Raw genomic sequence first — 26,707 nt, forward strand, 5'->3', positions numbered from 1 at the left:
AAAGAAACACACAATTACACAATTACACAGTCAGTTGTGAGCTTCATCATGATTTAAACAATGCTAAAATATAGAAAAATATGCATCTTAGAATCAATAAAATAGGATAATCTCTTTCTGTGTCAACACACCACACTTAAACACATACATCTACAAACACACGCAAGAGGGATTGCAAATGAGATCTGCTCTCCATTCGGCAGAAGCTGCAGGATGCCATCGCTGGGGAAGGTGATTACTGTAGAGATGTTTTTAGCAGGTAGCAAGCTTAGCAGCTGGCTAGCTTCCATCTCTACAAAATAGATTATTTTATGCTGAGCTTATACCTTTGGGGATCCTCCTGAAGCTACTTCTAGTCTCATGTTTTATTTACTTCATGGTGAGCTGGAAAACAAAAATAACAAAGAAATATTTTTAAATGCTTGAATATTGAATAATAATAATTAAAAAAAAAAACACTAGTACCTTGCTTGCTCTAAGAAGTCCTGGGTTATAAGATATATCATTATTATAAGAACTCCTAGGAGGAAAAAAACAAAACACTTCATTAAATGCTTACAAAAATTTCACGTTTGCCAACAATAGCACACATTTATCCCCACAATCTTATCCTCCTTTCTTATTCAGTGTCAAAACGCACCTTAGCCTTCCTCAGACGGTGACATTATTGTTTTACTAAAACAATTTTTAATGTTGACATGATTGCAGGTAGATAAAAAAGGTGAAGGAAAGAGCTAACGAACATATGTGCAGGCTTTGACTTTAAGATTCTTCTGCCATTGCAGCTAAGCAGAGCACAGCAAAGAAATATTGTGACTTGTACATGTGCCTGGGACTCTGACCTTTATGGGTGTTTAGAGTGGATAATATAATTCTGAAGTTTATCCAAGAACACTGAGGTTTTCTATGCATTTTCTGTCTGATTGAACTTGCAGTGGTTTCTAATTGTGAAAGCCCAGTGTGGCCCTAGCTGCTTTGGCTCAGTGGATAGAGCATCGGCCTGTGGACTGAAGAGTCCCAGGTTCGATTCTAATCAAGGGCATGTACATCGATTGCAGGCTCGATCCCCAGCCCTGGTCAGGGTGCGTGCAGGAGGCAACCAATCGATGTGTCTCTTTCACATCAATGTTTCTCTCTCTGTGTCTCTCTCCCTTCCTTCCACTCTATCTAAAAATCAATGGAAAAATATCCTCAGGTGAGGATTAACAACAACAATAACAAAAAGAAATATTAAAAAAAAAGCCCAGTATGGATTCATGAAAGGACACACACAGGCTGCCATTCCATCCCTGTCTGTGTTTCTGCATCCTGAGAGCATCAGAGAGTCCTGAAACTGGAGCCTTGTTAACGGGACAAAAAAATGCTTTTCCCCAGAAAGTAAATACAGTGTCACATTCTCTAGTCTTACCCAGGAATTTCTGGAATTTTTTTAAAAAATGATTTAAACATACATTGGTTTCTTCTAGTATGTGGAGTGTCCTTTTCTTTCATGCACACATGTACCTATATGCACACATATACTTTTGTAAAATTGAAACAGAACCCAAGTGTGGCAGGGGTCACTCTAAGATGGACAGACACCATTTCTCCTGTTAATGCTCCCATCCTGATGGCCACGGTAAGATTTCTAAGGAAGGCGATTCTTTCACAGATCATCAACCGGTAGAGTAGATTTCACAAGGAAGATCTCTCTTCCCTCTTGCATATTGAATGATTTTTCCAAGTAACATACAAATGCTAAATAAGGACCTCCTGACTTCATTAACAACCCAACAGTAAATCCTTAGCAACGGTCTGGGGTCCCCTAGGATTGCAATCCCTGCATTATGGAAAGCCATCAAAGAGCCAAATGTCAAACCCAGGTGGACTGGAGTGTGGTGTATTAAAAATACTTATACCCAGAGGGATGGATTAGGCTGGGAAGATAATTTTCTAACCTAAACTAATTCATGTAGAGCTTAATATGAGTCAAATGAATAAAAGTGACTGAAAACATCATTAAGTACAGCCACGGCTGGGAAATGACCATCACATCTGTCCATGTCTGCTTACTTAATATCCTCAGGATCAGAATGCACTGAGCTGGACTGCCATTCTGCAGGTCTCAGTTCACTTGGGGGATGTGCATTGATCCACTCCAGCGCAGATAGTGAGCAAGCTGGTCTGACCCTCCCACCCAAAGAAAGGAGGTTCGTGATGGTTATGGGCAAGAATTTCGGCAGCAGGCAGAAATATGTTTCCCTGAAAATATAAGTTTAGTTACCTTCTCTGACCCTCAGATTCCTCACATATAAAGTGAAAACAATGCCATTTACCTCTTAGAGTCCTCGTGAGGACTTAAGGAGATAATATCTTTAAAACGTTGAGCTCAATGTCTGGCATATATTAAGGGGTCTATATAAATCATTGTTTTTAACATGATGGGTGAGTTGTGTAGTCTAGAAGACAACAGCATGACTAAACAAAGAATGAGCCCAGCCACTGTGGCTCAGCAGTGAGTACTGACCCAGGAACCAAGAGGTCACTGGTTCGATTCCCAGTCAGGGCTCATGCCTGGGTTGTGGGCTTAATCCCCAGTAGAGGGTGTGCGGGAGACAATGGGTGATGTTTCTCTCTCATTGATGCTTCTGTCTCTCTATCCCTCTCATGACCTCTCTCTCTAAAAAAAAAATCAATGAAACACATAAAAATTAATTAAAATAAGCTGAAAAATGCAAAAACCTTTAGCATTTGATGGTGCTTGCCACAGCAACTGACTCTAGGATAAACAAATGATTTGAGCCAGGCCAAATAATCTAAACCCAGGACTTTTGGTGGAGCTCTCAGGAGAAGGTAACTTTCCTTTGATGTTGCTATACTGTGAGGACATGAGTCTGTGTGAGCAGGAAGTCATCCTGCCACCTCACAAAAATGAAGACAAAACAGAGGAAAGACAACTAAGAGGTTTAAAAAAAGGAAAAGGAATGAGATAGCATGTTGGTGACCTCAGTCGGGCTATTGATCCAGCCTTGCCTGAAGCTTGGTCTACTACTGGAATTTTCAGCTACCAACCCAGTTGAAGTTTACCCAATGGAGTATCCAAATTAATATAATCTGATTTACCTAAGTACTCTGCCTTAGGACCTTGGAAAACAGGTATATGTTTAATTCCCCTGAAGGATTTAGCACATATAGAGCACATGGCACATGGGATTTGAAATATAGAAGGTGCTTGGATATTTGTTGAATGAAACGAGCATGTTGCCCATTCAATGATCTCTATTTCACCTTCTAACATGAAATGGAAAAGAAACAGGAGATATAAACTGTTTCTACACAGGATAAAATCATTCGAGGTGCCACTGCACAAAAAGAGCAAAAGGGCAGGCAATTACAGTGTCCTCCTCTCCTCCACCTAAGAAACCCACTGTGTTCCTTCCTCATAGTCTACCTCGACCACTTCCATTTCCCTTCCTGTCTATTAAGTGATGTCCCTCTGCATTTTTCATTTCAGGATTTGGAATAAGAATTCAGCTATCTATGCATGAAACAATGGAGAAATTAAGATCCAATTTCTCTCACATTTTTGGAAGCAGGAGGGAAATCCTGATTAAGGTGTTCTTTACAGAAGATTGGGGTTGGGGGGACTGAGGAAAGTTTAAGGGAGATTGGTTCCTTATCCCACAGGCTGGCCTCTCTTTCCTCCTCAGAAAAAGCCATTGTGCTTTAGAGTCCATGAAAGCATCCATTATAACCAGCACCTTCTACTGCCTGAGGCCTCCCAGCTGCCCAGTGCTGGGACATTCCCCTGTGCTCATGGGAGAAATTGCCAAGTTCAGGTGACAAAGTCAATTTCCCTAAGAATCAATTTCTGATATACTAGTATTTTATTTTGTCGAATGACCAACTCCCGACTTCCCTTTTGCAGAAGGACTTGCCCACTCAGCATGACATTTTACATTCAGACATTTCCAATCCAGTTGATATTTCACTTTAAAGATCATTTTTCCCCTTTCCTGCTGGCCATAGCTTAGGCAAGGAGACATTTTATAAATAACTTCTGCTTTCAGTCATCCAAACCAGCAAACCTAAAGGCTCAGCATCATGTAGAGTGGAAAAAAAAATAGGGGTGGGAATTAGGATACCTGGGTTCTAAACCAGACTGTACCAGGTATATGGCTTTACTAGGGGTGTTTACTAGATGTGTAGTCTTAGGCAATTTACTCAATCCCTCCGGCCATCGTATATTCCTCATAGATTGTTGTGGGGATTAAATGAAATAATATTTGCAAAACATTTAACATCGTAGCAGACACTATATAAATGGCTCACAAAGTGAATTTACTATGGGTATTCTCATTGCTCCTATTACCAACATTATGGCCTAGCAACAATTTCTTTTCCAGAGAACGCATGCTCTCTCAAACAAATTACTGTTCCCATCATGACTGACTCATTCTAAGGTAACTGTTTTCCTTTAAGGCAAAGATGGCAGAACACACTAGGCACTCGCTTCAATGCTCCTGGGCTGAGAGTTGTGAATTTAAAGGAGAAATGAAGAGATGGAAGGAAGAGAGGGGAGTGGGCTTAGCATACTACACCTTGTCTGGAAAATAGCCCTGGCTCCCTGATGGGTGTCCATGGTGTTGAAGATGATGATGGTGATGATGTTTTTTAAACAATGAAAACACTACTCTTGTGTATGTTGTATTTCTTTAGTATTAAAAGCAGATCAGCTAACGTGGACATAAAAGACACCAGAGGCCAACAGAAAGACAAAAAGATCTCCTAATAGTTCATTAGGAATCTTGCATGATTGCATCCAGAAGAAAAGTGTAGATGAAGATTTTTCATAATTACTATAACATCTAACAGGAAGTCTATATAAATATTAATAATAGTAGCCAGCATGTTTTAGTTCTTACTATGTGCTCAGTACTGTGTAAAGCACTTTATATATCTACTAGAGGCTCGATGCACGAAATTCACGCAAAGGGCTTGTTCCCCATTGCCTTCAGCCCCCGCCCACCATGGCAGCCACCTCTGCCTCGGCCCTCGCAGCCCCAGCTTCGTCCGGAAGTTCATCCAGAAGGATGTCCGGTCTAATTGGCATATTATACTTTTATTATATAGGATATCTATATCTATATAATTCCATTTAATCTGTGCTGTTGCCTTGTGAAGGAGGTTTTTGAAAAAATCATATCTTACAGCCCTAACCAGTTTGGCTCAGTGGATAGAGCATTGGCCCAGGGATTGAAGGGTCCCAAGTTTGATTCTGGTCAAGGGCACATGCCTGGATTGTGGGCTCGATACCCAGTAAGGGGCATGCAGGAGGCAGCCAATCAATGATTCTCTCTCATCACTAATATTTATATCTCTCTCTCCCTCTCCCTTCCTCTCTGAAATCAATAAATATATATTTTAACAAATAAAAATAATAAAATTATATCTTACACATGAGGAAACTTAGAAAAACCAAGTGATACACCCAGGTGCATAGAAATAGCAGCAGAGACAGGATCTGAATCCAGACCTTACCACTTCTAAAAAGACTCCTCCTAGCTAACCGCATGGGTGTGTGGAGTCCTCAGCCTCTCTTGATGGTGGTGGAGGAGGAGGCAGAAGGAACCAGTCAGTGAGTAAGGCAGAACCCTTTCCTTCTGTTAGACATTTGGTAACATAAGTTCAGAACCTTTCAGACAACTGCGGTGCTGGGGTTGCCCATCCTGTTGGTGTGGTCATTCTGGCTACTCTCAGTATTTCACATCAGATTTCCATATACCTTTGATACCATAAAATTTTTCTTTCAAAATGTACACTTCAGTGATTTGTAGTATATTTAAAAGTTATGCAACTATCACTGCTAAAATTTCCAAAGTTTGTAGAAATGTAGGGCTTCCGGGAGGGCTGAAGAAATATCTTGCCCCGCCTTTAAAGCGTTTGCAGTCTTGTCGAGAATGTATGGTTTATAAACTTGAGGCTTCTCGCTACTTATAATAAAAAAGAATAATACCCTGTGAGAACATATATTCATATGGTAAGTGCTAAGAAAGGAGAGGAATTAACAGCCAGGACGATGATGAGAATCCTCATAGAGGAGGCAGCCTTGGAGATGAGGGAAAATTGGAGAAGTGCTGTGAGCAGGGATGGTGTCAGCTGCAAGGAACTCTGGCTCAATGGCCCAAGTGTTAAACTCTTGCCAAGCATAACTATTTTCCCTACTGAGAGACTGGCTGGGGGGGTGGGGGGGCGGGGGTGGAGAGGAGACTCAAGAGGAAATAGAAAAGAGATTAGATGAAGCCAAGTGATTTCAGCCAGAGATCGCCTGGTTTATTTGAAGGTAATTTATGTAATAGTGACCAGCAGCTCCTCTCAGTCATCTGTTTCAGCGGGATGTGTGCTTTGCTGAGCGAAGACGGCATTTGGCCCTTGGTTGGAAATTCCTGCTTTAAAAAACCATTTTGTTCCATTTTGAAATAAAGTGGAAGTGAAAGCCATGCCCCATGATGCTTCATGGTTAATAAAACTGCAAAGATATTTCTGCCTGGGCATAAAAGATTATTTTAAGCACCATCTCCCGGGCTCTTTGGTTACTAAGGGAATCCTGTGTCAGCTCATCAGCACAGACAGGCGAGTTGCCATGACGATCCTGCTAAGCTGGCTGGAGTTTAAATGCCACAGATGGAGGAACCACCGTCAATACCTGACTCCTGAGCAGTCTGACAGTGCCCTCCCTGCCCCTTGCAGTTTGCCACTCCTCCTCCTAAACCTACTTCGGCTGCCCACTCATTTGCCACTAGGATGCACAAGCCCAGCTGCAAGGGCACTCAAGGTCACTGGCTCATCTGGTTTGATGGTCAGTCTGTCCCCAAATATATTGCTCATGCTGGAATGTATTCAAGTCTTTTTGGGCATGTAGACTGGCCTTTGTCTCTTTAAATAAAAGAAATACTAATTATTTACCAAGAAGCTGTACTAGGAAGCAGAAAAAAATCTGGAATAAATATTTTCTTTCCTGTAAACCAACCAGACATAATCCAAAACAGTTTTACAGGGTAGGTTTGTCATGGTAGTCAGCAATTGGTCCCCCGCCCCCTCCTTCTGCAGCTACCTGAATGCAATTCCATTCTTTCACGTGGATAGACACATGGTGTTTCTGGCAAATTACATTGTCTAAAGATGGCTGAAACTATCCCAGGTGCTCATCTTTCAGTGTGACTTTGCCATGTTCACCTTGAGCGGTATGTTTATGTTCCTTCTCCTTGAATCTGGGCCAGCTTGTGTCTTAAGTGAAGCAATCCCATGTGATTTGTGAGGCGAGGTCATGAAAGGTAACATAGCTTCCTCCTGGTTCTCTTGGGATGCTTGTTCTTAGAACCCAACCACCATGTTGTAGGGAAGCCCAAGCAGCCACATGGAGAGACTACATCCAGGTGCTCCAGCAAACAGTCTAGTTGAGGTCCTGGCTGATAGGTATCATTATCCACCAGATATAGAGCCAATGAGCCTTCAAATTATTTCAGCCTCCCAGCTGACATCACCTGGTCTTTGAGTCATGCCAGGTGAGGCCCAAACAGAAACAAACCATCCCCACTGTGCCCTTTCTGATTTCCTAACCAACAGAAGCCATACAAATAATAAAATAGTGGTTTTCCTAAGCCCAAAAGTTTGGGGTGGTCTCCTCGCCAGCAGCATTCTCAGTTTATTAGAAATGCAAACTCTCAGGCCTCGCCTTGTATCTACCAAATCAGACTGCATTTTATTAAAATCCCCAGGTAATATCTATGTGCATTTTAAGTTTAAGAGGCTCTGACATAGGACATTACAGAGCCTCCTGTTTCTTTCTTGACAAGAAGGTTGTATATGATTCAATGAGGGGATATCTCACGCAGTTTGGCCTCCTTGCTCTCTCTTGAGCCCAACTGATTCTGATCCAGACTGATTAGATCTCTAAAGATGCAGACTTAGCACTACCCAGTCTTGGCTTACCTGGGGAAATGTCTGGAGGCCAAGTTGAGTGTTCCAATATTGTGTTTCCAAGCTTCCTTTTCTTGGAAAAAGAGGCAGGACAATAGAGCATGGAAGCACTTGGACTTCGGAGTTGTCCTGCTTGGACTCAGCTCCTGGCTCCACCACTTAAGGTTTGTGAATTTGGATGATCTGCTTATCTTCTCTATGCCTCAGTTTCTTGTACATAAAGATGAGAATACTAGTTTCTACTTCATAGTTGAGGAGTAAATGAGTTAATATATGTAAACCACTTAAAATATGCCACTTAGCAAGAGCAATGTGTTAGTATTTCCTCATTCTTCTGGGACCCCTTCCATGTATAATCAAAATCCTAAATCAAATTGGTTTCTAGGAATTTCTCAAGACTCTGTATATTCTGGGGTCAGAGGGGACACCCTGACCATGGTTCCAAGTGACAAGTATATTCACTGGTCTAGTGTCACATTCCAGCAGTCAGAACAGCACTAGCATCAGAAGGAAGACCAGGGGGAAGGGGCTGTCCTTGGCTGAAAGCATTGGATCCCCTGACATGTGATTCTCCATTGTCTGTCACTAACATTTTTGTTCAGTCATCACAGAACTTTAAAGAAATGCACATAAGTTTAAGTACATCAAGTTTCAGAACCATTCGGAATACAACACGAGGGGCAGGATGCCAGAAACTTTAAAGCCCATCACAACATGGCCACACTGCTTTTATTTTTTTAAGGTTTTCTTCAAACCAAATGTGTTTCCATTCTGATCCTCTCTGGGAGCCCTAAAGTCTGTGGGCTGACTTAGAAATTTATAAATAAATATTGTGCTTTTAAAATCATTCTATTGAAGTTGAAAATTGTAATTTGGTCTTGATGGGAGACATTGAAGCAGAATTCATCTTTTTACTGAATGAGCATCTGTGGAGTTTGCAATATGGCCTTTTAAGTTTTCTATACTAGCCTGCAATGAAGTCTCAAAGTTCAAAATTTCTTAAAGTTCATTATTTATTCCCTCATCCAATTTTAAAATATGCTAAATTATCTTTAGAAAAATGGAAGGAAGCCAAGGATAATTTAATGAAAAGTCTAAACTCACTTGAAAATGATTTTTAATTTCAAATATAATGCGGGTTATGAACTAAGAGATGGCATAAATGAATATAAAATGCAAATTAACCAACAATGAAAAATGTATTATTCTGCAGTAAACCAACCATACAGAACATGTCACAAACATTATAAACACTAACTGAAGAGCCTAAAGGCAAGAGCACATAGAAAAAATATTTCCAATAAACCCTTGGTTTGAAACATACTCCTTCAAAAATAAAACTATCCCTAATGTTTTACTTTATAAGAAGAACACTTATTATATTACCTTTTGGTTTGAATTAGAGGAGCAAGAAGCATGCAATTGCAGTACAGTAAAACCTCACTTAATGTCATCAATAGGTTTTGCAATTTTAAGGGAAATGACATATAACAAAACCAATTCTATCATAAGCTAATTGATATAAAGAGTTACATTCCTACAGCATCTCATCAATGTTATAACAAATGAATGAAAGGACATTATTTGAGGACCTGCTGTACTAAAAAAGTTACTATGGAGGTTACCTTTCTTCCAATGAGGAACTGAGGTCCCACAGAGACAAAGTGGTATCAGGGTCCCAGGGTCTAAGCCAGACTCTGAAGGATGATATCAGAAATAATGGGAGACTCGAGGTCATACCTGAGTATAGAAAAATAGCCTTGGCTGGGTCCCTCAAGAATTGGGCCTGGTCTTTGTCAATTAGCAGCATACTGCAGTGACAAAATTGACTATAATGATACTTCCCAGTCCCATCTGGCAATCAGGAGACATGCTGTATAACAGATGATGCACATTTTGCTTTGATTCAGTTTAGCAGTGGTGCCTGGTGAGGGTTTCATTGACTCAAGGTCCCCATTACCAAGAGAGATTTAACACTAGGGGCAAATGTTAGACTGAATGGTTGCCTCCTCGATCCTCATTGACCACTATGTGTCATATGTTTGCCAGTTTTCTTCTTTAACCATAAAGAAATTCTAATGTGAGGACATTAACAGATTTTTCATAGAGAGCCAAAGAAACAAAATGGTTAACAGCGCAAGCTCTCTGGTCATATGGCTGAGACTTAAATCTCAGCTCTACCATTTACTAGCAGAGTGATCTTGTTTAAGTTATGTAATATCTCTGTACTTATTTTCTCGATTGTAAAATTAAGATAATTATAGTATATCACATGGGGTTGTTATTTAGTGAAAAAAATATACTAAAAGAGTAAACATTAATCCTGTTAGTAATCAGACTGCAGTGTAATTTATAATGGAATGTCAATACACTATTTCTAATAGATCATACCCAACCCACACCACTGGTACAAAATGATGAACAGTTCCTTCTTCTGGATGATTTCTGCTTTCTTACCAACATCATTCCTAGTCTTATTTTGTCCTTCTTTCCTCTAGAACACAATTATCGAGATGCCTAATTGCTGAACTGTTCTTGCTTTTTGATAGCCTTTATTTCAAAACAAGTCCCTGCTTCACATATGTCCACCTCAAAATCACCCAGAATAAGTCCAGATCTTTTAACAAGTTTCTCCTTTAGGTGTAGGCACTTCTTCCTGCAACAAGCTAATTGAACTTATCCTTGTTTGAGTTCAGTGTTGAGCTTCCATAATACTGAGCACATACTATGCATAAAAAAGTACTTGCCTATTCCAACTTCTTCATGTAGCACACCTCAAGACATGTTTGTTCAATGAAGGGCAATTTTTATGTAACTGGGAAACCAGTTAGCATGCCTAGAATGAAGATATGGGATTTTTTTCTCCAATTTTCTAAGTGTTATTTAAAAGTCCCCAGGGTAACTGCAACAGCAATAGGTGAAATGGAAGAGCAAGCAAAGCAAAGATTTTGAGCCTACTGAAGTCCAATTAGTAGCCCTGAATTGACCATATTCTGGACCTTTTAAGCCAGGCTAGCCAGATAGCTATAAAAAAGAGGATGTTAAAATAGCTAAAATTTTAAGTTCTTATTTCCAAATGTCTACAAATACCCATTTGACAAATTGGGAAACAGACTCTGGAGTGGAATGAATGCCTACGGCACACACAGGATGATTAGGCTGGGTCTGGAACCAAAGACAGAACTTTGTACAGAATGTGAATTAGTTACTTATTGCTGTTCAAATTGCCCTACAACATAGTGACTCAAAATAAGAGTAATCACTTATTCTCTTTGGCAGTATCTTCTGTCAGGAACCCTTAAGTTCCTTGACTGGGTAGTTCAGGCTCAAGTTCCTTCATGAGTTGCAGTCATATGAAGCGTTGCTGGGGCTGGAGGATCCACTTGCTAGGTAGCTCACTCCTGGCTAAAAAGTTGGTCCCTCATCACATGGGCCTCTCTACAGGGCTGTTGGAGTGTCTGCAGGATGTAACCACTGGCTTTCCCCATAGGTAACAATCCACTCGACAAAGATAGAAGTAGCAATACCTTTTATGACCCAGGCCTGGAAGTCACACACCATCACCTTGGTCATATTCTATTGCTAACATGCCAGCCCTGTTTCAGGGCCAGCTCTATCCACCTGCCAGATGTGCTATTTGGGACCAGCACCAAATTCTGAGTCTGTATTTCTTCATGCATAATATAAAAATAACAACTTCGTTTTAGCCTGTTTTGAACATAAACCAGTATAAGAAAATCAAGCTCTGCTTAGTACAATAATTGCTAAGCCGGCATTATTTAGAAGTGATTTCACTTCCTGTCCCTAATACGCCTCATTCTTCTAAAGCTTAAACTCCAAACATACTTTCCCCCCCAGCCCTCTGGAGGGAGAATCAGTCCTTGGCCTCCCCACACTAACTTCTACACAAAGTAGGACTATTCCGGAGGCAGAACTATAGTTCCGGGGGCTGACCCTGGTGCCCGGAGCGCATTTCAGGACGGACCGGAAGGGGCTTCTGCGGCAATTTCCGTCCGGGAGGGCAAAGGCGGACAGCCTACCGGACGGCTCCGGGAGGGTTGCGGTGCACGCGTGACAGCAGCGTGCGGACTCCCTGAAAGCAGAGCGGACGGTCCCCCGAAAGTGTAGCGACCCGAGTCCTGTCCGGCTCCTCCATGCTTGGCTGGAGGCGGCTGGCTCTGGCCAGCTCCCAGGTGCTGCGCCGCGGCGCCGGGGGCCTGGATGCTGCCCGGCGCTTCGGGAACAGGTGAGTGCGGGCGAGAGGCAGGGTGTGTGTGTGTATGGGGGGGCGAAGGAGGTAATCCCAGCAAAACTACGGCTTTGAACAGTGACAAGGCCGGGTACAGAGGGTTCTGCCCTGGGAGGAAGAGGAAGGGGCTGTGTCCAGACCTGAAGTCTAGAAGAGTAATTAGCGTTTCTCTAAGGAAGCCCGTTCGAGGACCTAAGGGCTGATTTTTGTTTTTGATTGTTTTTAATGCGTATGAGCGACTGGCCCCGAGCATTACTGACAGCTGTGATAGTATAATCAAACGCCAGTTGGTGAGCGTTTTCTGTGTGCGAGATGCTCTGTTAAGTGTATTAGGCGCCTAAGCCTCACGTGAGCCAAATCATTCTCTTTTACAGAAACCATCATTCCGTTTTGCAGATAAAACGGAGGCTTGAACAGGAGAAGTAACTTGCCCATGGCCATTCAATTAATAAGTGCAAATTGGGACTTTAACCTGAATAATCAGACTACAAGAGGAGGATAGACTACAGAGAGCTTTATTTTTCTGACACTCCATGCAAGACTTACAGACCTCCTTACTGACCTCAGTCCCTAATGGCTTTCCTGTTGTGTTCAGCTGACCAGAGGTCATGTCTTTGCACATCCAGTTTCTTCAGATTCTGAGCCTAGGCCATGTCATTGCAGAGAAGAGAGAAGCATATCAGAGAAAGATCGGCATTCCATATTCTGCCACTGCTACTGGGTATGAAATATTAAGGTTCACGTACAAATGGCTTCTCCTGTGTCTAGGGAGGACTACTTTGTTAGCAAACTATTTACCCCAGAAGAGAAGACAAAAGAACTTTTCCTCCAGGGTAACTATTAACATTTAAAACGTGAGCCCCATTGTTATCATAAGGAATGTCAGGAGAAAAAACGTGCACAGAATCCAAGCCCTTTCCTAAGGCCCTGATGACACTTTCCAATGCACGTGACCTCTCTTCTCTGTGTTAACTGGAGAAACTTTTGAATTGTGGTTTGTTCTTTCAATTTTTGTTTTTACAGAACAGACATCTGGCTTTTCGTTAGAAGTCTCCATGGCAAGAGTGGCACTTGGTGGGATGAGCATCTTTCTGAAGAAAATGTTGGGTTTGTTAAGCAGTTGGTCTCCGATGAAAATAAAGCCCAGTTAGCAAGTAAACTGTGCCCTCTGAAAGATGAACCGTGGCCTATACATCCTTGGGAACCAGGTGGTTATTTTGTATATGATGAGTTCTCTTAATTACTTGGTGGCTGGCACATTCAAAATTATAGTGACTGCTGGATAGATTTATCATCTCTTGAATTTATTGTTCATGTCTTAAGTGGGTCTGTTTCGTTGTGGTTTGGTTTGCATGTTTATTACCAGCATCCTATTCTGCTGTTAGTGAATGTCTGATAATAATCAAGACTTACTAATAAAAGCTGTTTTGTATGTGAAATGAGAATCATTCTGCATACATTTTCTTGTTTCCTTCAGATTAAAAAAAAAAAAAGGACTATAAAAATAGGGGAAAAAAAATCTGGAAGAGTATGATCTAAATTATGTTACACAGATGTCTCCAGTTGGGATGTTCTAGCATTCCAGGCTTGCTAAGGGCAACTCCAGAGTCAGCTCTGTGTGCCAGGTAGAGTGCGAAACCCACCTGTGGACAGATCAAGAAGAATAAGGCCTTTCCTATTGAAAAAGTGATCTCTGGTTGGGGTTTATTATAAACAGTTGGATTGCACAGTGGAGCAACTTTTATCAATTTATGCAACAAATCTAAGTGTCATGGGGAAGGCCAACATATTTTAGCAATATGACCACTTGTGTCATCCTTATAAACCCTGCTAACTTTTTGGAATTAGATGTTTTCTAATTAATGAGGTTTGATATTTATACTAGGAAAGAAATGCATAATAAGGGATTTATCATGCCTTCTATTAATACCACTATTTTAAAATCAGAATTAGCCCAGCCGATGTTGCTCAGGAGTTGAGTGTTGACCTATGAACCAGGAAGTCGCCAGTTTGATTCACAGGGCACATGCCTGGGTTTCGGGTTGTTCCCCAGTAAGGGGCATGCTGGAGGCAGTCCATCGATGTTTCTCTCTCTCCCTAAAACCAGTAAAAACATACTTTTAAAAAGAACCACAATATATCCATTTAACTGTTTTCTTTTTTTGTGCTGTTCTCTTATATTTGTTCAGTATAAGAAATTTATTGAGTACCAATGTCTTACGTTAGGCATGGTTGAAGACGCTTACATCTATAGGGAACATTTGTGTTTTACTCTGTGAATATATTAGCATGTTTATTTGCCTGCTCCTTATTTTGAAACCATGATTTAGGAGATACTGTTGCATCACATTGGCAAAGTTGGAAAAGCTGTGTTAACATTCATTTGTTTTTAATTGCAGGTTCCTCTAGAGTAGGCCTTGTCGCGGTGAAGCTGGGCATGATGCCTTTATGGACCAAAGATGGTCAAAAGCATGTGGCCACATTACTTCAGGTAAGAAACAGCAGTTATAACAGATCTGTATGTGTGCCGACCTAAATGGGCAACATTTGTGCCCTGAACTATTTAACTGTGTGGTGAAGAATAGGTTAATGTTGAGTATAAATGCTATTAAAGAACTTTACTTCTGATGGTTTTGGTGAATGTTCTCACTCTTGCCTGAGTGGTGGCCTTCCTAGTAATGGCATGGGGTAACTGGGACGATTAACAAAAAAAGATTGTAAGGATTGTAACGTAGCTTCTCACAGATCTAGTTTAATTCATAATCAGAAAAAGTCTCAGTTCCATCTTGTTTTCATTATGAAGTTTTTTCAACTCCCAAATAATTTTTATCTCTTTGCTAACTTAGAATGTTATACACTTGTTAGGGGAAACAGCATTTTGTTCTCTGAGATAAAGTATACTCCTTTACTGTTTAATAATGTGGGCCCTGGGACCAGAATACCTGAATTCAGGTCTTGGTTCTGCCACTTCTTAACTGTGTTCTTTGAAGCACTGTGTCTCATCTATAAAATATATACTACTTTTTAAATGAAATAATTATGACCTACCTCAAAAGGTTATTGTGAGGATTGCACGAGATATAAATGTCAAGCACTTAAAATGTAAAACAGTGTTAAATGTCCAATAAATGTCGCTGCTGTTGTCTTTCTCATTATTATTATAAAAAGATCACTGAAAAGTAGGAGACCATCACTCCCCAAATCACTTTGGACAACTCAGTTTATCTTTGGGGCCCAGCCTTAGACAACTGATTAGGCAGGTGGAGGTAATTAAAATAAGAGCTCATGCACGTAAGTGCTTACGTGCTAATAAGCAGAAGGAGCCTCCCAGCCCTTCGTAAATTTTTATTGATTAATTGATCAAGGATAAGATTATAGTTTCTAGAACTCTAAGGAACTTTGGGAACTTTCAGTAATGACTGGTGGGATTGTAAATCGGTATAACTGCTTCAGAAAATAATTTAGCCTTATGTAGTAAAGTTGAGATAAGTGAACCTTGTAATCTATTCCATTTGTGAGGGTTACTAGAAGATTTAAACAAGTATGCGCCAAGAAAACTGTACAGCAGTGTTAATAGCAGTATTACTCTTAATACTCCAAAACTAGAAATAACCCAAATGTCCATCAGTAGTAGGATGGGTAAAACGTGGTGTATTCACATGATACAATGCTGGATAGCAGTGAGCTACATCCAACAACGTGGATGAACCTTACAAATGTAATCTTGAGTGAAAGAAGTAAGACATGGAAGGCTACATTTAGTCTGATTCCATTTATATAAAGTTTAAAACAGACAGCACTAAACAACAGCATTATTACGTAGTACTTTCAAAGGTAGTAATTATAAAGAAAAGTAAGTAAAGGATTACTATAAATGTCAAGGGTAGTGGTTATTTCTTGAGCAGCACACCTCAGTGTGACTGAGAATCACCTGGAGGGCTTCTAAATCAGTGGTCACCAGCCGGTGGTCCTTGAGGTCCGAAAGGTTGGCAACTGCTGTTCTAAATCACAGAGGTTCTGATTTAGCAGGTCTCTGTGAGGCCTGAGCCTGCATTTCCACCAAGTTCTCAGGGGATGCTGATGCTGCTTGTCTGCACCACACGTTGAGAACCACTGTTGTAAAAGTTTGAAAAAGAAAAAAGGTTGGGAGTTGACTGGGAAGAGAGACACAGAGGTTTTAGGGATTCTACTTCTTGACATTGGTAGTGCTTAGGTTATAGGCACCTCTCACCAACACCAGAGAGGTGTTACGGGACAGCCCCCTGAGTCGGTGGAAGAGGGCTGTCCCCAACCTCGATCCTTGTCTTCTCATATGAATGAATTTATATGAGAGACCTTGACTGCATTGTGAAAAGCTAATTTATTAAAGCATGCGCTTTTATTGTAAAAGCAAAGCAAGCAAGCAAACCTATACATCTGGCTTATGAAATGCAAATGGGCTCTCAGCTAATCTGAAGAGCGAATTGGGTGGGGGTCCAAGGCTTTATATACCCTCCTATCTATAGGCTTCAAAATTCCTCTGCTGACTATTTTGAGATTAATTCTCAAGATCCTTTTTTTTTTTTTTTTACTTTATTGTGGCCTTCCCAGAATTCATGAGAAGCACCTGGCAACTTTTATCTTGCCAAGCCTTGAGACTGCTGGCTTTTCTGTTAGGGAGTAAAACTGCCATTTTTCCTTTCCTCCTCCTCCCTTCCTTTCTGCATTCTCTCATTAGGGAGGTGTTTTATGTTTTGTTTTTTTTGTTTTGTAATCATTTGCTCTTTGTCCTTGGCTGGAGAAAATAATGGTTTGTTAGTTACAAGCTGGCTGCAATTTTGCCCACACTGTTGGCCTTGTTTTAACTTTCCTGTCTCAGTTTCCCTATTCCTCCTGTCCTGGAATCCTATAACAGTTATGTGCATATTTTCTTTAAAAATACTTAACTTTGTTATATATTTGTGTTTTATGCACTTCTTTATGGGTGTTGTATTTGACACTTTTTTCAAAGGTTATCTGTATTTTTTAAAATATATTTTACTGATTTTTTACAGAGAGGAAGAGAGAGGGAGAGAGAGTTAGAAACATTGATGAGAGAGAAACATCAATCAGCTGCCTCCTGCACACCCCCCACTGGGGATGTGCCTGCAACCAAGGCACATGCCCTTGACCAGAATCAAACCTGGGACCCCTGAGTCCGCAGACTGATGCTCTACCCACTGAGCCAAACCGGTCAGGGCGGTTATCTGTATTTTAAGATTGTGATTGATGTTAGAGGAATGATGAAATAAGTAACTTTAGTGACTGGTGTGTAATGTTGAAATGTATCTTGGCACAGACTTAGCTTTTTTTTTTTAATGTTTGTGTTTTTAGGTACAAGACTGTCATGTGCTACGATATACTCCAAAGGAAAACATTGATGGGAAAATGGCAGCCCTCACTGTAGGAGGAAAAACCGTATCCCGTTTTTATGTAAGGATGTATTTTCATTCCTAGAATAGTACATTTTTTAGTTTCAGACCCACATCTTTAAGTTTTGAGCATATTCCATTGCCACAAATTTGTTTTGTCCATGAGATAAATTGTGGGTCGGGGAGAGTCAGTCTAGTAGAGCCATTGAGCCCAGGAGTCTGAGAGTGTGTTTGTTCCAGTATCTCTCCTCACTATCTGGAACAAGTAACTGCCCTGTAAGCTGCTGTATTTGCCCATCTGTAAAATGGGGATGATAATACTGCTGATGTAAGAGGTTTGTTAGGATTACATGAGAATTTTCAAATGTGCCTGGCATGTAACAGACAGTAATCCTTTTTTTTGTTATTTTGTTGGGTTTTTTAATGTTTTTCTTTTTAAATTGTTTCAACAATTGACACCAACAGCATGTAAAAGTTAATTTTGTGTATGTTATTATTTTTTTAATTCTGACCTGAGATATGTTTTTATTGATTTGAGAGAGAGTATGTGAAAGAGAGAGAGGGGTTGAGAGAGAGAGAAACATTTATGTGAAAGAAATATCGACTGGTTGCCTCCTGTACATACCTGACCAGGTATCAAACCCACAGCCTGGGTGTGTGCCATGACTGGGAATCGAACCCTGGACCTTTCAGTGTACAGGACAACGCTCCAACCAACTGAGCCACACCGGCCAGGGCAATTTTCTATAGAATGAGCTTTCATTATTTGGGAAAAAATTGTATACAAACCCACATCAGAATTTTTCAAATGAAACATTTTTTTCCAAAAAGAATACTAATAGAATGCTGAGTATGTAGTTTAAATTTGAAAAGTCTGCACAATTAGTATCCTTAATTGGATGACTAAAAGCAGAGAATACCTTTCTAGAAATAGTGATGTTTTTTGCTAATGAATACAAAACTCCTTTAGGTTTACTAAAACGTTGCTTATCTTTAAGACAAACATTTTTCCATTGTAAATTGTTTATGAAATGAACATGGATGGAAATTAGGATACAACCTATATTATGCAACTGTCAAAATTAGCAAGTGTTTGTTGTGTGCCTCCTGTTTCCTTGTCATAGGTAACTTCTGTTAAGCACTTATTACATGCCGAGTACATAAGCATTAAGCCTTTACATTTATTAAGTGATCTTTTCAGCTTCTGAGGCTAAAGAGAGTTAGTAATTCATTCAGGGCTTCCCACTGGTACGAGGTAGAGTGACAAGCAGACTCCAGAGCCTCACTTTCTTAACTGGGACTTGATGTCCACCCTCTGGGAACACATAAGTAAATGGGGAAGATGGACACATAAATCTGCCTTCTCAATATAGTATTATAAATGCAACCAGCACAGAATGTGGATGGCCACTTCTGGTTGACAGATCCTCTGAGATTTCACAACAAGGAGACCAGAAAGGAGAATGTGTTAAAGGCATACCAGAGGGAAAGGTCTCTGTAGAATATGGAAGAGTATGTAGAATATGCTTGGAAAGAGAAGTGTGGTGTGTCTCAGTCTTAGTGTGTGGTGTGGGGCCAGTGGGTGCAACTGTCAGGGTAGAAGGCTAAGGAGTTTCGACTTCACCCTGTAGGCTTCAAGGAGCTCTCCTAATTCTTTAACCAGGGTAGATGCTTATCATTTATTTAACAAGATAACAATTTGACTTGTCAAATTGTTATCTTGTTAAATAAATGATAAGCATCTGGATGGAGGGAGGACATTTAGGAGGATGGTGTAAGCACTAGGGGAGAGTTAATAAAGGCTTTTGAAGCAGGGCGGTTGGATTGGGTTTGGAAGGAGCTGAGATATGTGAAAGACTGGGTGAGAATGTGTGGTTAGAAGGCCAGACACAGAGCAGTTTCTAACTAAGCAACTAGGTCAGTGCTTATGCTGTAACCTGGACTAAGGACAAAGAAAGGGAAACAGGAGGAAAGATATGGGCGAAGTGTTTAGAGAAAATCTAAGTGGAGTTGTCTCATAAGTATTAGAGAAGTTGGCTATTTTTTGCATATTGTGGTGGTGTCTATTTTTTCATTGAAGATTTAGAACTATTAATTCTTGACAGTTTATTGACTAATAATGTCAGTGTTCAAATAATTCCACAGTAATTAAAAGAACAGTGAGGTATTTATTGAAACTTCTTTTTAAATGTCAAATGTTTGAATTTTTAGCTGTGACATGTCAGCCTTCATGTCAATCATGTGAATAATTACTGGGTTTAATAGATTCCACTGTTTTCTAATTGATTGTATTGCTGTAATGACTAGCACCATCATCTTTATTTTTATTACCAATTTTTGTAAATTCACATCTTTATGGGCTTGTTATTTGTAAATCAAGCTTCATGTTGGCATAATCCATTCTGCTTCAACAAATCTGTGGACATTACTTCCTCACAACTATGAGATAGTGGAAAAATGAGTGAACATAGGGTCAGAAGAACGAGTTCTAATCCTGATCTCGACCATTAGCTCTTTCTCTCCACCTTTTTGAACATCCATTTTCTTTTTTTAACATCCATTTTCTTATCCATGAAAACAGGATACTGGCCTTGATGGTCTCTAAATTCTCTCCCAGTTCTAAAAGTCTTACATTGTTTTTCTAATATTTTAGTTTTCAAGAAAAAAACAAAAGTTCTAAAATAAGAAAAGTACTTGCCAGCTCAGTTTACTGTTTTACTTAGTGATGATGTCTTACAAATAAAATTTTGTAATGTAATACTAATAACTAAAATATTACAGAAATGTTTTTATTCCACAACATAAACTTATAAAATAACTTACTTCTCTAGTATAGAAAGTGCTACAGAGGCCCTTCTTATTCTTCAAGATATAAATTTTCTAGATCTAGGAGACATGTATTAGTATATTAAGGAAAAAACTTAGTCTCTGAATGACCTTTCTTCAGAATGGTATGTGAAAGAGGAGTTTTAGAATTCTTGATAAGTAAACCATTTTGATTCAGAAAGGGAAAAAAAATGTAAACTAGAAGTATATAAACTTCTTGCATATTATAACTCTTAGGGAAATTGCAAGTAGATTGATATAGAAGGTTTTTAAAGAGAGAGAAAGACCTATGAATATAAAGTATCAAATAGTTAAGCATTCTAATATAAATTGGTTGAATCAGTTCGTTTATAATAGGGCTACAACTGTTGTTTTTTTAAGCTGTAAAAGATTTATGCCTCCAAGAAATTTGAGTCACTTTGCTTTTGTTATTTTTTTGTCTTATTATACATAAAAGCTGATGTGATACGTAGTATTTTTGAATCAGGAAGTTAAGTAGCCTCAAAGTTGATTAAACCAATTCATCTTGGGAGCAGAGAAGCATTTTCATTGTGAGAGGATAATTGCAGAAAACTTTGAAGGCGGGGGGAATGCAATCTCACAGATGGGATTACCCAAGTGTGACACTGCTGTCAGTCTTTTAAATTGCCTTTGAAATTATTTATTTAGAAATTTTTTAAAAAAACACACCTCTATTCCACTGCTGCTGGTTTCAACTCAACTTGAGCATTTAGTTTTTCTCACGGCTGATATTTTGATTTTTAAAAGAAAAAATTGAAGTACTCAATTTTAGTGAATTAGGAAGATAAGAAGTACATATTACATTTTTTTCTTTTTTCTGTTGTAGTCTTTAGTTATTTAGATAAAAATGTTTATCTTTTCTATTTTGTATTACTGGAAAAAGGACAGGATTTTTCTCAGAAGCCTCCTGGCATACTTAAAAACTGATATTGATAAAATAGTATGCTTTCTAAATTGCCAGGTGGAATATGTGAATGTTAAAAATAAAATTAAAGTCTGTTTTAAAATTTGATATATCTGAATCTGATTCACCAGGAAAATAATTTCAAGGAGCCACATTTTAAATGAGAGCCCTGTGTTTGCTCTTGTTACGGAACACGTGAGTGTGATTAAGACAAAAAGCCTGAGGTTTCAGTGAGTGGGAAGGGAAAGCGTAAAGCATGACTGGAGTGAGTGTATGTTACCGCTCTCTTGGAGAAAGGGTAGCTGCTTGAGGAAACTGTGAGGCACAAAACAAGCTTTCATGGACATGGAAGCAGAGCTGCTCAGAATGTATCGCATGGTCCCACCTGAGGGCCCCAGGGAGATTCCCAGGAGTGTGGACTGCTCCAAAAATTAAAGTTCTATGCTTACAGGCCAGTGCCACCCAGTTTCTTGTCCACAAAAGTCGACCACTCAATAAGTGAGGAAGCGGTACTAACAGTGCACATTTTAAATGGAAATAGCATGTACCTGAAGTTTGCTACATACTCAGATAAGCCTGGCTAGGCATGTCTTCATTGCATTTGGTGGAAATGATGCTGTGTTTCAGTACATCATCAATGTCATCTTGAGCTGGATAGGGTTTTTCAGTTGCTGCTATTCTTGGTTTGGTTTTTTGTTTGTTTTATTACAAATTACTGTTGGTTTTGTTTTATAGTAGCTTAGTTTCTTGTAGATTTGTTCATCCTCAGTAAGTCATGATGTTTATTTTAGACTTGTAAGTTTTTAATAACTAGAAATGAAGATAGAGGCCATACACTGTCAGGCCACAAACACAGGAATGTTGTCTGCCAAGAATTAATGCAGCAGCAGGACGAGTGAAAGGTGGGGTGTCTTGGAGAGACAAATCAGGACTTCACACCCAGACAGATGTCTGTCCTCTATCTTCTGAGTCTTTTCACCATTCATTTTGCTTACTTTGCAGTGTCTAACCTGCTACTGTCTTTAGCTCTAAAGTTACACACACAGGTGAATAAAACAGCCCCTACAATCCAGGGACTCACAGACTAGCAGGCAGACAGATATGTAAGTTAAATACTAGTAAATGGAGGGTCTAGAGGTGGCAGAGGTGAAAGAGCAGTCTGCTCTGACAAGGCTGCCAGTGAGGGATCCAGACAGGAAATGTCCTACAGCTGGGACTAAACATATATGTAACAGATTTTTAATGAGATTTGGAGGTACAAGGTGGGGAGGAAATTATAGGACCAGAGACTGTCATAGGCAGACACAGGTAAGCATACATAGAATACTGTGGCCCAGGGGTCCTCAAACTTTTTAAACAGGGGGCCAGTTCACTGTCCCTCAGACCGTTGGAGGGCCGGACTATAGTTTAAAAAAAAAACTATGAACAAATTCCTATGCGCACTGCAGGCCCGGGACGAGTTGGCTGCTAAGCAGGACAGGCAGCGGCACCCAGCGGGCCGGATAAATGTCCTTGGCGGGCTGCATGTGGCCCACGGGCCGTAATTTGAGGATGCCTGCTGTGGCCCATTGAGGGCCTGCTGGTGCTTCATTTGTGATTAGAGGGGAAGTTGAGGGAGCAGAAACAGCAGGAAGATAGATATACCTGTGTTGGCTATATTCTCATGAAAGAAGCACCCTTTATATCAGGAAATATAAAGTGGTACAGTTTGTCTTACAGAAATCTATATCAACAGTTTTAATTTAAAAAAGACCCAGGACATTAAGGAAGTAAGATGTCCATAAAGTTATTTATTCAGGGATATTTAAAATAGCAGAAAAATAAAGGTAGGGGTGGAGGGGAAAGCAGCCAGCAGGAGCTGCAGACATAGCAACTGAAGTCTCTGCTCTCAAGAAGCTTACATTTTGATGGGATTGGGGGTAAGATAGAGAGGCTGTTGCCTAGAAGATAAATTGTAAATCATGACAGATGGAGAGAAGTACTTTGAGGACTAATAAAGTAGTCTGGAGGGATTGTGAATGACAGAAAGTGGTGCTATTTTAGATAGGGAAGGTAAGTTAATGTTTGGATAGAGACCTGAATAAAGTGAGGGAACAAGTCATGCAAAAATCTGGCAGAAAAGCATTCAGGTAGGGGGAACTGTGTGCAAAAAGGACCTGAGGCCGTTGTTTAATATGTTCTTGAACTAGTAAGGAATGACGCAGGGTGAGCCCAGAGAAGAGCAGTAGGTGAAGTCAGGTGGTATAGAACCTTGTAAACCAGGGTAAGGACTTGGGACTTGATTCTGCATGAGATGGAAGCCATTGCAGAGACATGAAATAGCTTGTGTTTCAAAAGAAACATGCCAGCCTGTGAATGGAAAACAGACCAGGGGTCAGGAGTGTGGAATTTTGGAGACTAGTTTAAGAGTCTGTTGAAATAATCCAAGCAAAAGATGGTTGGGTGGAGTGGGGGTGAGAAGTAGTTGATGTAGGCTATATTTTCAAATAAAGTCTACGGGAATTGCTGATGGATGGGACATGGGATGTGACAAGGAAAAGAGTCAAAGTGACCACGAGATTTTTGGTCCAACAACAGAAGTATTAAGATTTGGAAGACAAGAGGAAAGCAGGCTTGTTGAGGAAGGGGGCAATCAAGTTCAATTTTAGACAGGTTAAAATTGATGTTACTGTATGACATCACCGTGAGATATTGAGTTGGCAGTTGGACATAGGAATTTGTAGTTCAGAGTAGAATTTGGGGTTGAAGTTACAAATGTGGGGTTGGTAGCATATGAAGAAACCAAGAGAGTAGTGACTGGAAGCCGAATGAAAGTCTTTCAAGGAGAGATGTGACATGGTCACCTGTGTCAAGCATTACTGATGGAGCCAATAAAATGGGTATTGACCAGTGTATTTGACCACATGGAGACATTGGTGATCTTGACACTTCCCATTGAGTAGTAGGAGATGAAAGCACCTGATAAAAGTCGGTGTGAGAGAAAATAGACTCAGCAAGTCTTTCCGGGGTGTGGTTGTAAGGGGGAACAGAATGATTACCTAAAGGAGACTGGCTAAGGAAAAGTTTTGTTTTAATATATCTGTTGTTATATCTTTGTATACCAATAGGAACATTTCAGTAGCAAGAGGGCAATTAGTGTTTCAGAAGACGATGGGGACAATTTCAAGAGTAAAGCTATTGATTAGATGGGAGAGGTTAGGAGTGAGTACACAGTGAAGGATATGGCTTTTAATAAGAGCATGGACCGTTCATCTGTCATTGTGATTCCCAGCCCTTTTCACATCACAGTCATGTGGAGTGCTTTAAAAAAAATAAATAAATAAAATATATATATATATATATATATATATATATATATATATATACACACACACACACACATATACATACACACACACAGACGCTTGGATGCCACATTAGACCCGTGAGGCTGTAGTCTCCAAGCTGAGGCCCTGGGCATCGGCATTTTCTAAATGCTCCCCACATGCATCTTGGAAAACCTGGAGTGAGGTGGCAGAAGGACAGTATATAACCGCTGGTGCAGACACTTATATGGACTAGGCCAGTGGTCGGCAAACTGCAGCTCGCGAGCCACACACTGCTCTTTGGCCCCTTGAGTGTGGCTCTTCCACAAAATACCACGTGCGGGCATGCACGTATAGTGTGATTGAAACTTCATGGCCCATGCGCAGAAGTAGGTTTTCGGCTCTCAAAAGAATTTCAATCGTTGTACTGTTGATAATTTGGCTCTGTTGACTAATGAGTTTGCCGACCACTGGACTAGGCGATAAGTGTGAGGAAGTGCTCTTGATTCTTCTGTATTTTTTCAGTGAATCAAGAAGCAAGAGGATCAGCTCAAAGGGGAAAGGAAGAGGGAACAGTGCTGGAGGATTTAAAAGGAGATGTGACATAGTTGCCTTGAAGAGTGTGAGGATATAACTAGCGGGGAGGGAAATGTAGTTTGGCCACATTTAGGATTGACTTTGAAGTCTGTGGTCATACATTTGAATGTGACCTACCGTGTTTTCTTCTAGCTGCTTGGAAACAGGTACAGAGTAGACACGGTCCAATTTCCCAGGATGGGAGTTCTTGATACATAGAGTCTCCAGTGAAAATTCAAATATAAATATGAGCACAACACTGTTTCTTTTCCTACAGAACAATGGTCTTTCCCCATGTACTCTTTATGAGCTACACTCTGCACATGGTTGGATCCCACGTGTAATGGATTATAGATGAAAAATCACACCTCCCTTCAGTGAGGGGATAGGGTGCTCTTTGTTCATTAGGGGAACAGAGTGCTCTTTGGTTTGTTTTCTGGTGTGTTAATAACTTGGTTTAGATCTCTGCATTAAATCCCACCTTTAGTATTTACTGTGTTATTTATGTGTGCTGCTTTTCCTCTAGAAATCTACATCCAAATTGGAATTTTACCAAGAACTTGGATTGCCACCAAAACAGAAAATTAAAATCTTTCGTGTAACAGATAATGCTGTAATTAAGCCAGGTAATCTGAAGTTGGGGGGGAGGGGTAAAAATACCCAAATCCGTGATTTGTAATGTCAGCGTTTTTAATAAAGCTGAATCCACAGTACAAAGTCCCAAACATTTATTTTTAAATATAAAAACGTATCTATTTTAATCACTAGGGATAAACAAGTCTTTCTTTTTTCAGTGAAAAGAACTTTAGAGAACTCTTTGTTTTCCGTGAAAGAGGGAAGAATGCTTTTGTTTTTAATGTACAGAGAGTTTCACATTTGGAAAAGTCTCTCACAATAAATACATCCACTCTTAAAATGTGAAGTTTACTGTTTGTAAGGCTGGCATTTTATTAAGTGGAGAATAGCTATACTTGCTGAGATAGAAGATTTTGAAAAAAATACAGCCTAGCCTGAAATTGGACAGTGACCAACCATAACACTTTGACGTAAGATCATTATTTTAAAATTTCAAAGTATTTTATCCTATTCATGGAATGTCAAAAAGTGAGATTTGGCAATATGATTATTTGATTGGTTCATGTAATTAATAGAATTTGATGTCTTTAAACTTCAGAAGAGCTCTCTGAGCTCTCTGAGTTCTAACAAGCATACAGTAGAAGGATGCTTTATGATTTTTTTATTTTAATATGTGAACTGAATTTTTTGAAGTAAAATACAATTGCAATGGACAATATTAATTGGAGTGACAGAGGGCAGCCCTGATATAAATTAGAATTAAAAGATACGTTTTGAAGTGCAGGGTTTGCAATTAAATGGAATTAAGCTAACAAATTAAAAATTAAGTCCATATTAACTTTTGCTGTAGCTCAGACCATGTGAAATTGTTGGTTTTATGGATGAAAAATAGTCAAATATT

The 26,707-nt window shown here is 39.9% G+C and overlaps 1 protein-coding gene across 3 annotated transcripts in view; it reads left to right on the forward strand.

The window, feature by feature from the left end:
• The first annotated feature begins 11,928 nt into the window (after window positions 1–11,928).
• MRPL3 (mitochondrial ribosomal protein L3) overlaps window positions 11,929–26,707 on the forward strand; it is a 44,450-nt gene continuing 29,671 nt past the window's right edge. The window contains exons 1-5 of one of the 3 annotated variants that reach the window (XM_080674717.1): window positions 11,929–12,205; window positions 13,232–13,416; window positions 14,608–14,699; window positions 17,561–17,659; window positions 25,757–25,856. In XM_080674717.1, the coding sequence (XP_080530843.1) occupies window positions 12,114–12,205; window positions 13,232–13,416; window positions 14,608–14,699; window positions 17,561–17,659; window positions 25,757–25,856 (568 nt within the window). In that variant the 5' untranslated portion in view covers window positions 11,929–12,113. The remainder of the gene's footprint in view (window positions 12,206–13,231; window positions 13,417–14,607; window positions 14,700–17,560; window positions 17,660–25,756; window positions 25,857–26,707) is intronic. The other 2 variants (XM_080674718.1, XR_013960920.1) reach the window with 2 other exon arrangements.

This window comes from Plecotus auritus (genome assembly GCF_963455305.1).
Source record: "Plecotus auritus genome assembly, chromosome: 6".
Classification (NCBI taxonomy): Eukaryota; Metazoa; Chordata; class Mammalia; order Chiroptera; family Vespertilionidae; genus Plecotus; species Plecotus auritus.